Source organism: Leishmania mexicana, chromosome 18 (genome assembly GCF_000234665.1).
Source record: "Leishmania mexicana MHOM/GT/2001/U1103 complete genome, chromosome 18".
Taxonomy (NCBI): Eukaryota; Euglenozoa; class Kinetoplastea; order Trypanosomatida; family Trypanosomatidae; genus Leishmania; species Leishmania mexicana.
In genome coordinates, this window is record NC_018322.1 from 500,206 (window position 1) to 513,840 (window position 13,635).

The 13,635-nt window shown below is 61.7% G+C and overlaps 4 protein-coding genes across 4 annotated transcripts in view; all 4 read left to right on the plus strand.

Annotated features, from left to right (window-relative positions):
* Positions 1-556, plus strand: part of LMXM_18_1220 (putative prolyl-tRNA synthetase, putative,bifunctional aminoacyl-tRNA synthetase) — a gene marked incomplete at both ends in the record, with an annotated part of 2,250 nt that extends 1,694 nt beyond the window's left edge. The window contains one exon of the mRNA XM_003874087.1: positions 3-556. Within this exon, the coding sequence (XP_003874136.1) occupies positions 3-556 (554 nt within the window). The remainder of the gene's footprint in view (positions 1-2) is intronic.
* Positions 557-1,786: 1,230 nt separating this feature from the next.
* LMXM_18_1230 (conserved hypothetical protein) lies at positions 1,787-3,649 on the plus strand (the record flags this gene model as incomplete). The annotated part of the gene is made up of 1 exon (XM_003874088.1): positions 1,787-3,649. One exon carries the CDS (start codon positions 1,787-1,789, stop codon positions 3,647-3,649), a length of 1,863 nt encoding a protein of 620 aa, XP_003874137.1.
* Positions 3,650-5,438: 1,789 nt separating this feature from the next.
* Positions 5,439-7,733, plus strand: LMXM_18_1240 (conserved hypothetical protein; the record flags this gene model as incomplete). The annotated part of the gene is made up of 1 exon (XM_003874089.1): positions 5,439-7,733. The coding sequence occupies one exon, from the start codon at positions 5,439-5,441 to the stop codon at positions 7,731-7,733; it is 2,295 nt and encodes a 764-aa protein (XP_003874138.1).
* Positions 7,734-9,854: 2,121 nt separating this feature from the next.
* On the plus strand, positions 9,855-12,248 carry LMXM_18_1250 (conserved hypothetical protein; the record flags this gene model as incomplete). The annotated part of the gene is made up of 1 exon (XM_003874090.1): positions 9,855-12,248. One exon carries the CDS (start codon positions 9,855-9,857, stop codon positions 12,246-12,248), a length of 2,394 nt encoding a protein of 797 aa, XP_003874139.1.
* Positions 12,249-13,635: the final 1,387 nt, after the last annotated feature.

A 13,635-nucleotide genomic window follows, 5' to 3' on the forward strand; every position in this document is an offset into this window, starting at 1 on the left:
CGTGCGCGCGAAGTGCGACCTGCGCGACAACTACAGCCCCGGGTGGCGGTTCAACCACTGGGAGGTGAAGGGCGTGCCGCTGCGCGTGGAGCTTGGGCCGAGGGAGCTTGCGGAGCGGTCGCTTGCGGTTGCTGTGCGGCACAGCGGCGCGAGGCACTCGGTTCTGTGGGACGCGCAGACGCCGGCGGCGGTGGCCGCGCTGCTGGAGGACGTGCAGGCGCAGATGTACGCGCGCGCGAAGGAGACGATGGAGACGCATCGCGTGCGTGTGACGGAGTGGGCGGAGTTTGTGCCGACGCTGAACCGGAAGTGCTTGATCCTTGCGCCGTGGTGCGGCGCGATGGAGTGCGAGGACCGGGTAAAGAAGGACAGCGCGGAGGAGTCGAAGGCTGCGCAGGCGCAGGAGACACGCGAGGACGCGCGTGCGCCGAGCATGGGTGCGAAGACGCTGTGCATCCCGTTTGAGCAGCCGGAGCCCGCAGAGGGTCACGAGTGCATCTGCAAGGGCTGCACGAAGCCGGCGACGACGTGGGTGCTGTTTGGCCGCAGCTACTGAGCGACCGCGTTGGCGTGCGCGCACGCTTTGTGAGTGGCGATGATGGAGGGCTAGGGGGCGTGGTGAGTGTTGGGTGATAGCAAAAGCCGTGCTGTTGGCGACGGTGGTGCGTAGTGGAGACGGTGTGAGTAGCGTCGGTGCGAGAAGCCGGCGGAAGCGGGGTGGGCCAAGGCCGCGTTGAGCCGCTGGCACTCCTTCGCTTCCTGCTGGAGTGTGTAAGGCGTTCTTGTCGCGCTGCGGTGTGTCCCATCGAGCCTTTTCGCTGGACGAGCACCGGCGCAAGGGCCATGGCGGTGCTTCGGAAATAGTGTGGGCTGCGCTTCACCTTTGCCGGTCTTGCTCATATACGCAGGCCAGCATACGCTCTTGGGGAGGCGTAGTCTCGCCATAGTCAGGGCTGTGCAGGCACGAGGGCCTCGCTACGCAAGGCACATACAAACTCGCGCACCTACGGATCCACGCGCGCACTACGTGCTCCTGGTCTGTGTGTCTCTCTCTGTGCGTGTGCCGCGTGCCTCCGTCACAGTATTCGATGGAAGGTGTGCGTGTGTGTGGGCCGCTCGCTCCCTTCCGACGCCAGTCAGATGGTCTTATCTCCCCCCGCCCCCCACACACACCCTCTCTCTTTCCGTGTGTCTCTGCGAGTGTGTCTGTCGGTCCCTTCAGCAGTCTTGTCGTTCGTTTGGCGGCACTCGGCGCCTCACGTCAGTTGCCCCCCCCCCCGCGCACTGTGCACCTAAGCTCTCATCTGTTCAAGGCAGTAAAAGAGGGGGGAGGTGGTCCGTGCCTGTGGGTGTGCGTGCATAACATGTGCCCTCCATTCTCAGCAGAGAGCGATGCGCCTTCTCTGAGCGTCAGCGTCGCCGTCAGTCTCGCTGGACGACTCTGCCCCTGTGCGCGCGCGTCTTGTACGCATGATGATGCCCTCCTCCTAGTTTCGTGCCCATTGCTCCCACTTTGCTCACTTCTTTGCCCTCACTCTGCCAAAAAGGGGAGCACGCGTGCGGCGACTTGTGTGCGGCTGGTGCTGGAGTGAGCGTGTGCGTGTGCGCACCATTCTGTTGCAGCGTCTCGCGACCCTCACGAGTCTTCCTGTGACTTGGATGCAGTCTCCTCTACAGGGACGGCACTGCTGTGATAATACCCTCCCGCCCCTCCCCCCTGGCGACTGGCGGCGAGAGATTGAGGGCATCGACCCACACCCGGTCACACACACACATAAAAGAGGTGATGAAGCGCGGCGCGCGGCTGCAGGCGTCGCTGCTGCTGCAGCACATCCACCGCTCCTTGCCTGCGCTGCAGAAACTCTACGCCTGCGCGACGCCGCAGCAGCTAGCGGGTGGGACGGCAGCGGCACCGCTGTGCGATGGTGCTGACGGCCACCGCGTCCGGGCTGCCTCTTCCACGTCGTTTCCCCCAGATCCACAAACCGCAGAGGAAGGCGATCGCGTTCTTCGATTCTTCTGCAAGGAGCTTGACATGGGCGAAGCAGCACTGCGACAGTGGCGGCACAAGCTGCGGCAAAGCTCGACGCAGCGCTGGGGTGTACCGGAGACACCGTCCGTATTGTCGTTCTCACCCACGTCGATTTTGTCCTCATCACAGACTCCACCCGGCGTCGGCGCCGCTGCTGTGGGCGCCAGCACCGTCCCCTGGACGCGCGTTCGTTGTGCCCACGCTACTGCAGCGTCAGCGCCATCGGCGAGCCCTGCTCCTTCCTCGGCTGCCGATGTCACAGATTCTGCGTCCTCGTCGTCCTTCTTATGGCTGCGGCCGCGATTGCAGGACGTTGCCGTCGTTCAGTCCGCCATGCAGAACCTTAAGTTCATTGTTTCACCTCTCGTGGTCCTTTCTTCTCCTCCGCAGGTGGCTGCATCGCCGCCGCGCGCAGGCAGCACTGGCACCAGCGCCGCTGTCCATCATGACGCAGCGCGACCCACATCGTACGAGGAGTGTAGTCGCTGGTATGCGACCCGACCCATCCCGGCTGGCATGTTTCTCATGAGCCTTCCGACAGAGGCGGCGCTCTTCGCCAACCCGCCGCCGGCCACGGATCCGGTGCTTACGTTCTACATGCAAGTGGAGGAGCTTGTGGGGCAGCTGGTGAGCGCCGTCGGGGACGTCACCGCGCCGCATCACGGCTACGCATCCTACCTGTGCGACAGCGTTGTACCGAGCCGAAATCTCCCGTTCCTTACCACAGCGGACGTGCAGCAGCTCTTCAGGACGACGACAGTTGGATCGGCAGCGCAGTTACCCCAGGTGCCTGCTCACGCCGCTGATGCGGACAATGACGCCAGCGGAGCCGTTGACAGCCCGGCGCTTTCACTCGTGTCCTTCTTTCACGAAGACATGGCTGGCGAGCCGCTCAGTGATTACCTGCGCACGCGCCTCTCACGCCCCGAGTATGCGTGGTGGGTTAGCCTCGTCCTCTCCCACCGCGCCGGCACCACGAGTCTGCTGCCCATGGTTGACAAGCTGAACCATAGCCCTTTCCCGAACTGCTACTACACCATGGCCACCGAGGACACCATGTGCGGCATTGACGTCCTTGACAACCTTCTTGCTGGCGTGCCGGGAGAGCTGCTCTACCAGCCATATGTGCACGTCTTTGCGTTGCGCGATATCCCGGCCGGCGCAGAGCTGACCTTGTGCTACGCCTCGGCGTCCGATGGGGCGTACAAGCCTGCCGGTCGGCATCCGCCCGCACCGCCATCATCCCTGCCTGCGAGAGAGAGCGACGGCGCGCGTCGGCACGCCAGCGCTGCTCCTGAAGCCGCAGAAGGTCTGGAGGAGGTGATGCGCGCTCTATTCTCTCACTCCGATGTGGCCGCACTCACGGAAAGCGGTGATGGCATCAGCAGCGGCGGCGCCAACGTCGACCCTGCCTTCGCTTCTCAACTTCGGCGGCTGCAACACCCCGGAAGACAGGAGGTTGACACGCCTGAGGGCAAAGCGAGATGGCTGCTTCAGTGGGGTTTTGTGCCGCCTTGCGATGCCCTCTACAGCGCGCAGGACTTGCGCGAAATGGCGGCGCTGATCGCGGAGCGGCGCGTGGACATGCGATCGTCGCTGTTTCCGCGAGTCGAGTGAGTCAGGGACGGTCGCCGCTGTCAAAGAGTAGTGGTGATGCTGGAGCTTCTGCCCCCGGGCGTTTATGCACATGGGGACACCTCCCGTGCTCTCCCTCAAGAAAAAAAACAGGCAGCCGGTGCTGCTCATGTCTGTGCCTGCCCGTGCGCACGGTATCGCAGGAGGCCCCGAGGGGCGTTGTCTGCTTCCTCGCTTCGGTTTGCTCGTCTCGGTGGGGAAGTTGGGGGAGGGGGCGGGAGGGGCCATCATGGGCACATCATCTGCTCCTCCTTCCCCATTTCGCCTCTCGGCATCTTCACACATTATGCACAGGCACCACCTAACACCCAAACACGCACTTTATGAGCTCCCTTCAACGCGGAGGACGGAAAGCAGAGTCTTATAGGGAGGGGCACCTCAGCAGCCCGTATCTGCTTTCGGCAGCAACCCTTCTACTGCTGCTCCCCGCCCGCACCACACCAACACGTAGGTGCACACTGTTTCGCAACACCATCCCCTATCCCTTCCCTTCCCTTCGTTGCACCACAACAGAAGCTCAATCGGCGCGAGCGTGTCTCTCGCTCTCTCCGTGCTTGTGTGTCTGAAAGTATGGTCCGTACATGTTCGCCTCCTCTCCTCCTCTCTACCTCTCTGCGTGAAATAACGACCCCGACCTCTGCTCCCCCTCCAGCCCACACGGCACTCACGCACATCTCACCGCACACATATCTTCATAGGCGCCTGTATTGCGTATCCGTGTGAGCGGTCGTCATGTGCGTCTTGTGTGCCGCTGACGCCTTCCTATCGCACGCACGGGCGCGCTCGAGTCGGCGGACTGGGAAGGTGCAGCACCGCAAACATCGACTGTTGCTGTAGTGGCGCCGTCCTCATCCGTACGTTCTGTGTTTCTGCTGTACGAGTTGTTTTCGCCTCTCCCTTCTTCTATGTGAAAACTCTTTTCGTTGTTTTGTGTCGCACTGCATGCGAACGCCGGCGCTGTGGCGTGAGTGGTGGGCGTCTGTGTGCGTGCCGAGCCTGGGCGCGGTTGTGCTTGCATCGCTTGCCTGCGCACTCCATAATAATAGAACGAGTAGTAAAGAGCACGTTGCCCAAGGCGCGCAGTTCAAGCGGCGCGACAGACAGCTGTAATGAAGGCGCGGGTGTATGACACTACTACACATATATGCAGACGCTTTTGTACACGGATACACGTGCCACGCGAACCACCTTTACTCCTACACCATCGCCGCCCTCTCTCTCCTCTCTCTCGCGTCGTCTTCCTGAGTTCCTCCCTCTGCGTCTTTTATACGCCCTCCGGTGCCCACTGCGATCACCATCCTTCAGCCCACCGCATTCTGTGAGCGCACGCACGCACGCGCGTGTGTGTTGTGTGTGTTTGTCCCACTCCGACAGTGTAAACGAAGAAGAGGGAGAGTCGCGCGCACAAGAGAGCGAAAGGACGAGAGAAGGGAGGAGTGTGGCACTACTGGGTGGCCGGTTCCAGCACCCCACCCCTCACTCGCTCACACACACACACACAAACATACACATGCACCTTCTCGGTGATCTATCTTTGCATCGCTCACTGCCGCTACTCGCATCCCTCTCCAACCTCCCCGCTTCGTCCCTATCCCACTCTCCATTTCTCCCTTTGCCCCCCCCCCCTGTATGCCTTCACCACCACCCCTAATCTCTTCACGGCTGTGCTGCGCACACCCACGCACACTTTTCGACCCAGTCTCATGAACACGCGAGCTGCATCTCCAGAAATACATAACTTTTTTCTGTTCTTCTTTGGGTCGTTCTCGCCATGCCACTCGAGCATATCAACCTGGCCCGAGACCGCCTCAACTCCGCTGCTGCTGCCTCGTCTGGGCGCGGCGGCGGCAGCGGTGAGGCGGTCGCACGGCAGGGTGGCGAGACGTTTACCGCGACCCCGGAGGAGATGCGTGTAATCCAGGAGAAGATGAAGGATCCCGTCTTTGCGGAGCTCATGCATGAATACATGAAGTCATTGGAGGACCCCGAAACGCGACGCGAGGAGGAGGCGTACCTAGAGCAGGCCGAACGGGAGGCGCGAGAGGGTGGCGATTTCAGCTTCGAGTTCGTGTTCCCGCGTGCCGCGTTTGTGTTGGAGCTGCTCGAGCCGTCGAACACGGTGGTGCCGGCGGCGGAGCTTAAGAGGCTGGGCCTTGACGCGTCCGCCGTAACACGAACCGCAGCGAAAAGCAGAGGCGCCCGCTGTTTTCTGAACATCTGCTCAAGCGAAAAGGTGAAGGCTTTCACGGAGCACACCACAGGGGACGCCAGGGGGAGCAACTGGGAGGTGCCAGTGTCCGTGTCGCAGCGACGCGTGGAGGTGTATCAGCCAGTGAAGTCCAGCCCAACCGCATCGATCCCGGCCGAGTACGCAGCGGCGTGCAGCACTGCATCTGCGTCATCGTCCTCGCCGTCGGTGTGCGTCGTGCGCGATGTCGTGTTCCACCCCTCAACGCTCGCACTGGCAGAGCGTAGCACGCGCTTTATGTGCTTCTTGGCGGAGATCGCTGTCGAGCACATCAACAGCGGCTATGACGAGTCGAACGGCTTTCCGTTCCGCCGCCTGCCTAGCAGCATTGTGTCCATTGGCACCCCGCTGAATCAGACGATTCGATCCTCGTCGCGGGCGGGCGGGTCGCCGTTTGACGTGGACCCGCGTGCGCCGGTGCTTACAAGGCCAACGAAGAACTTGCCGACCGTCAAGGACGGCAACGGCGGCCAAAGCGCGGCGTCACCTCCCCCCAGCACCGCTTCTGCCACGACGCCGACGTCGTCGGACACTCAAGGCTCGAAGGCGCCCCAAGGCCTCGTGAGCGAGGCCGCTGCTGCTTCCGCACCCTCGCCGAGAGCTTCGACGCTGCCGCCGTACACGGTAACCCACCGCGGCTCCGTCGATCTCACCGATGCGTGGCAGTGGAGGGTTTCGGATAAGCGCGTCGGGGTGCCCGAGGAGCTGATCGTGAAGATGACGTTTGCCGGGGTGCGACGAGCTGCAATGCTGGATATTGCTATCACCCCAGACGGCCAGGCAGTGCGCATCGACCCCACCGAGGGCCAGAGCCGCTACGAGGGGCTGCTTGTGTTGCCCTTCACGGTGGAGGAAGCGCCCCTGAAAGCCCAGTTCGACTGCTCCCGCGGCGTGCTTACGTTGACGCTGAAGGTGGTGCCGCCCCCGCTCCCAGATGGCGCGCCGAGTGCGGAGCAGCTGCGCCAGACACTGCAGGGCGAGGCGGGCGACGCGGTGGACGAGTGCATCGGTGAGGATTCAGAGCAGGCAACTGGAAGTCAACCAGCTCAGCCGCAGTCGCCTCCTGCCGCGCCAAGTCCTCCGGCTGCTGCGGCAGAGGCAGAGGTGCTCGCCGAAGAGGTAGCTGTATCACCCGCATCAGTCACATGTGCTGAGTCGCCAACGAAGGCTTCTGCGGAGCCACCGGTGCCGACCCCTGCCGCACCGACTTCGAGCGGCCCTGAGTTGGAGCACATCGGCGACCAGTATCGCGTGGCCGCGATGATGGCGCAAGTGCGGGCCACGCGAGAGGCGCGGGAGGCAGCGGCTGCTGCTGTGACAGCCGCAGATGACGCCGATATCGGAAGGGCTGATGCCTCGGCACCCGCCGCTGCTTTCTGTGCGCCTACGGACAATGGCAGCGAAAAGTCTGCCCAGAAAATGCAGCACGCGGCTGGCGACACTGCGCGTGACAGCGCTCCATTCGAGGCGGCTGCTGCGCCAGAGACGTCACAGGAGGCGATTCCTTTTGTTTGCTCAGCGCATGCAACGACGGCGGCCTTGCCGGCTGTCGACGTCGTCGACGAAGAGGGCGACGACATGTCGACTCTGCGCGCACGTCAGCAGGCCTGGGTGGGCATGATAGAGGCGGAGATGCAAGTGACGAAGGCGCGCGAGGAGGCCGAGGCTGCCCAAGCGGCGCAGGAGACAGCGGCGCAGGCAGCCAAAGCCCGTCGTAAGATTGCGGCGGAAAAGGAGGTGGAGCGACTGACCCACGTTGCCAAGGCGAAACAGAACTCGCTACCTTTGTCGAACAAGTACATCTTTTCTATCGACTAAGGGGTGTCTGCATGTGATGGCGGTGAGACGGCGAGCCCAGGAGAGCGCTTTCGCTTTTGGCCCTCCCGTCCTACCCTTCCTCCTGCGGTCTCTATTCTTATCGTGTCTGTGCCCATGCGTCGGTGTGCTGCATGATGTATATTCGCCTCCCCGTGTGTGTTGGAAGCCCTGGACCGGGGGAGGGGGTGGGGCGGAAGAAGGGCAGTCGAGGGGCGAAGACGTCCACATTTTGTTACGTCCTTCGCCACGATCTCTCCACCCCCGCCCCCTTCCTCCCCGCACTTGTCTCCTTCGTCTGCACGCGACATGCTCCGCACAGGGTGAGAGGAGAGAAGGGGAAGGGGGAGGGGGGGGCAGGGGCAGCCTCCGCCGAACGACAGCGGAAATACCGCCGCAACTCCCTCCTCCTCGCGGCCCTTGCTCACACAACGGACACACGCAGACACACACAGAGGCAGAAAAGAAAAGTGCCGTAAGCCGGCCACGTCCACCGCCTCCACTTCTCTCCACCTCGCTGGCTCGATGTGCGGATGCGTTTCTTGTTTGTTGTGGCCGCGCCAATACGGCGGGCGCCCATGGGGTCTCCCGCCCCTTTTTGTTCGACTTGTCAGCCAGGTCTGCGCAAAGGACTCGAGTAGGTGTTGAGGGGGTCAAACCTCCATCTCACCCATCGGACGCACAAACACACACAAGTCCGACACACAGAGCTGGTAGCCTTTTTCACGCAGAAGGCGGGTGCCGTGCTCTGCAGCTTCGTCGCCAGATCGCTTCCTTATGGGCCCACACTTCACCTGCTTGGTTGTCCTACTCCTCTCTCTATCCCGATGATGCTTCAGCGCACGCCATTGCCACATGAGGTGGATGCAGTACACCTTTATATATATGCATATACATACACACCTATATACACATACATACAGAAGCAAGCACGAAGCAGTGAGCAACACGTGCCTGCCCCCCACCTCCCCGACTGCGACACGCATAGGCAGCGATTTTGGTATACGCTTGGCTTTTTGGCTGCTTTCTGTGACGCTCTAGTGCGCATCGGCAAGGGAGACGAAGGAGGCGCACGTCAACGCGGAGATAGAAGAAAAAAAAGTGTGGTGAGAGATCGACGTCGCTCATTGCGGCGTTGCAGTGTGGCTGTGACAGTGGGAGGTTGCGGTGCATAGAAAAGACGGGGTGGCAGCAATCGAAGAGATACAGGAGAGCATCTCGAAGGCAGAGCGCAGTAACCGCTGCAGCGACACCGGTGCATTGACGCTCGCGCCTTACAGAGGCCCAGAGAAGAGAAAGGTGAGGATACTCGGTATTTTTCCTGTCCACCTCTGAATCTGCCGTCGTCCCCCTCCCCATTCTCCGGCCCTCTTTCTTGGTCTTCCTCCCCGTCACCGCTTCCCTCGCCGCTCAACTGTATCATTACGCTGCATAGATAACACCACGACAGAGACTTGTGGGCTTCTCTCTCTTTTTTGTTTTGGGTGCTTCTAGTCTGCTGGCGCGCCGTCTGCTGGGCCACAGCGCCGTGCTCTTCTTCCATCTTTCGCCCCCCTCCTCCCCCCACTCCCACCCGTGTCCTCTCCTTCGCCACCTTCTTGTTTGGCGTCACTAGTTCACCGCCTCCACTCGCCTCGCTCGTGCGTGTGTGTGCGCGTGTGTGTGCGTCGAGGTTGGTGGGTGGACCGTCATTGTCCGCGCGAGCCGCATTCTTTTCTTTTGGTTGTTGTGCGCTTTCCTATGGTTGATTGGTTTAGTTGGTGGCCCGCCTCCTACGCCCTCTCACCGCTGCTGCTCTCTTCGTCTTACTTTGTGCTGATATAGTTTTTGATTCCCTGTGTGCAAGCCTCAGCACACACACACGGACACACGCAGAGCGCACAGAAAAAAAGAGCACACCCACACATCCGTCGCACAGAGGTGAGCAGCCCCCCCCCCCCTCGCTCTTTCCTGCTCTGCTTTTATTTATATGCTTGCCCCCCTGGCCAGCAGCATATCAAAGAAGTCAGTAAACACGACGCGGAGGCGACTTTGTGCGAGCGCTCGCTCGCCCTCGCGTGCGCGCGTCCGAAGAGAAGGAATCATACCCACCGACCACGCAAGAGGCGACTCGCTTAGACAAGAATGCCTGTTACAGGCCCACCCTCTGCTGCTGTCACGCCAGCAAGCGGCAGCAGGGCCAGTGGGGCGGGCCGACCGCAGCGAGAGCTGCAACACAGTCTCGGTGCCGGCTCCACCACCACTATCGCCAGAGGTGACAACAGCGGCAGCGGTGACAGAGTACTAACAGGCGCTAAGCCCGACGTGCAATACTTCGATGTGCTTCATCCAATCCTTCTGAGCCACGTGCGCCGAGCCAACAGTGACGGTGTGCTGGCGCTTCTGTCGCTGCCGAGTATTGCGGAGAGCGACGTTTTCTGGCGCACGTGCACATATCGTGAGGGGCTGGTGGCTGCCGTGCTGATTCACGTCATGGAGCACACGGGGCAGCTGACTGTCCCGGCAAGCCCACCCACGTTGCCGACGCCCGCATCTGAAGCTGCTAGCCCTCCCGGCTTACTTGTGAATTCTAATGAACGAGCTGGCGACTCTCGAGCTTGCTCACCGGAGCCGACCCCGCAGACGAGGAGGCAGCGGTCGCTGCCATCACCCTCACTTCACTCCTCTCCAGCGCCATCAGTGCCGTCTGGCGCTATCACTGTGGCCGACGATGGGCTCTCGCCGGCGTCTCACTCGCCTCGCATTACTCCCCTCACCGTCGATGACCTTCACGTGCTGCTGCGTCTCTGCTCACGCGAGGGAGCCGAGATTGAGGCATCATGCGGCGAGCACCAGAGTGTCTCTTCACCGCAGGGGCGCAAGGACGCAGACAGCGCAGAGACGCCCTGCGTTCTCGATCGGCGTTACCCACCCGCGCTTGCCTCGCTCCTGCGGGTAGGCAAGGCGCTACGGCAGCAGCAGCGCAGCAGCAGCAACACATCGGCAACAGGCACCGGCACTTTCAGGCGGCAGCGTCGACCAGCTGGGGCCCTGCGAGAGGCGGTGGCAGATATGGACCTGGAACTGTACATACAAAGCGTTATGCGCCGTTTGGAGGCCATGAGGGAAGCGCAGACACAGTTGAGGGAGGACAACCTTGACGCCCCTGCTGTGAGAACGCGCAAACGACCTCGATTGTGCGACGCACCGACAACCTCGTCGGCCAGCGCCAGCAGTGGAGGCAAGAGGACTGGCGTTCCGACGTCATCCGGTGCTGATTCTTTTTGCGGCATGCGTGGGGAGGTGATGGCGGCCGCGTCCACGGATGCGGTGGACCTCACGGCTCTTGCGGCGGTGCTGCAGGAGCACTGCCATGACATGGTTTACGTGAACCCGCTCAGTGAATGCCTCACTGCGCCAGCGGCAGTGGAGGAGAGCACAGACAGCACCACCACAACGGCCACGACCATTATGGGCATATCTAGTAGCAACAGCAATGGCAGTCTGACAAACGCCGTACATGCAGCTGGGACTACCACGGCGCACACCACTGCTGGGGTGGCGGGAGGGGGGGCATCGATTGCTGACCTGGTGGATGCTGTTCCTGTGGCTGTTTCCGAAGGTGCAGAAGGCGCCGACGCGGATGCTACCGAGGACGTCGACGCGCAGGATGTGTCTGGCGGGCTCGACGCCGTGGCACTGCTGCACCGCATTCCTGCCATCAGCGCAACGCGCTGGGCGTTGCCGAGCGGTGCGCGTAGCGCCAAGAACAGCGGTGCTGGTGCAACTAACGCTGGAGCACAGCGTCCTCTTTTGGGCACTGCGCCCACGGCAATGGCGCCGCTAGGCGGCGCGTCTGTTTCCACGGACTCATCGTTGTCGTCGAGGCCACTGGCGTGCTCCTCGACTCCCACGACGTCAGCGGTGCCGAAGATGCACGACAGTGAAGAGGAGCGCGTCTCTGCAGCCATTCGTGCTTTTGACGCCTTCACCACTGCGCTCGAGGAATCGGCCGCCACCACAGCCGGTGTGTCGGCGGGCCCGCTTCAGTCCTCACTTACGCTGTCTGCGTCGTCGTCGTCTTCGTCTACTGGGAACCTCAGCCGCCGCCGCGCTGCAGCGCGGCTCGCGACGCCCGGTGCCGTTCACCCGCAGCCCCCAGTGCCACCGCCGTCTTCGACCTCTAAAGTTCGGCGCCGACACAAGTTCAGCCCTCAAGAAGACGCCGCCATTCTCCACGGAGTTGCGCGCTTTGGGCAGATGAGCGGCTCCTTCCAGTACATCTTGCACGCCTACCGCGGCGTGTGGCGGGTCAGCAGAACAGCGCTGCACCTGTACGACCACTGGCGTGGTGCGTTGCGTCGGCGCGCTGTGGCGGCTGCCAGTGGCGAGGCGACAAGCCACGCAGGCAGAAGCACTTTCATCGAAACGCTCGATGATGGGGATGATGCAGAGCGCGTGTCGCCCATCTACCCTGCAACGCCGGACTGCAGGCAGGACCTGAGCTCAGACATCGAAGACTTCTCTGATGATCCGTGAAGTTCAGTGCGGCGTCGCTGACGGCGAGTGGGGGAAGTAGGTGAGTAGGTGAAAGGCACAGCAGCGAGTCGTGCCCCTGTGTATGGACCAGCGGGCACTCGCACAGATGATGCAAAGGCGTTGTCTCTGTCGCCACCGCGTTCGGTTGCGAGCTCGTGTGTGGCGGTTAGCGCGAGAGTGCCAGGCCAGTATGTTTTCTTTTTTTTCTTCGTTCCTCTTCCCCCGCGTTTATTGCATCGTTGTTGTTCGTTGGCGTCCCCCCTCCTCGTCGCTCGCCAATCGGCTGTACAGATAGCAGCAGCGTGCCTGTTTTGTGCACGCGCCGTTACCCACCACAGAAGGAAGGCAAAAGGCCTGCAGGCTCTTTTTTTCGGACAACCTCAGGCAGCAACGCAGCGCCTCCTCCCTCTCCTCATCATCTCTGCAGACGTGCATGCGCCCGAACGTCGGTGTGCGTTTGTGTGTGCGCCGCACAGCGCGTGATGCTGCACCAGTCTCCTTCGACTCCCTTTGCCGCTGCTGCTGCTGCTGCTGCTGCCGTGCGTATATCTGTGCGCATCTGTGTTGCCGTCTTTTCGTTTGACAGTTTCCACTCGCATTCTGCCCGCTTATACACCCTTCTCTCTCGCCTCGCTTGACTGTCTGCTCCTCTCTTCATCACCCCTGCCACCTCCCGGTGCATGGCTCTCCTGCACATATGCATGTGCGTGCGTGCACGCGTTCACTGCATACCTCAACACGAGCTTTGCTTCGCACCTTCCTCTTCCACTTCTCTGTGCGGCATCATCGCCCACGTAGCTTCTTCCTGAGCTGTTTAGCTACCATTTCTCACTATCGGCACCACTTCTGTTTTCGCAGGTAGTTTTGCCTGCTCTCCGTTTCGTTTCCTCGGTGCCCTCTCACACTGGCAAGCACCATACAACGCGAACCACGGGGCGAACCGCTCAGGTTCCCCTCAGTTCACAGACAAGCCTTTCTCCCTTCACTTCTGTGCTTCTCTCTCGGACTCGCCGCAAACAAGCCTTATACACATCGCAGCACGTACACTATTCTGGGTAGCCGCGGTGGAGTCGTCAAGCCCCCCCCTCCCCTACGTCTTGCGCAAACGTCCATCGAATTACGCGCCCGATAAAGTACGCGACCGCCCCCCTCGCCCCACGACACCGCCAAGTTGGCGTTGCGCACGTATTTACGTGCAAGTACCCGCACCCCCAGCCAAATACATCTGCGCACCATTCCTTTCCACCTCCCTCTCCTCCCATTTTCTTTTTTTTCTGTTCTCCCACACGCACGGCTCGTCTTTTCTGTACATCCACGCCCGTCTTTCCCCTTCTTTTCTGTCCCCTCTCCTTCGCTTCTCCCCTCCCCTCCCCTCACCCTACCCTCC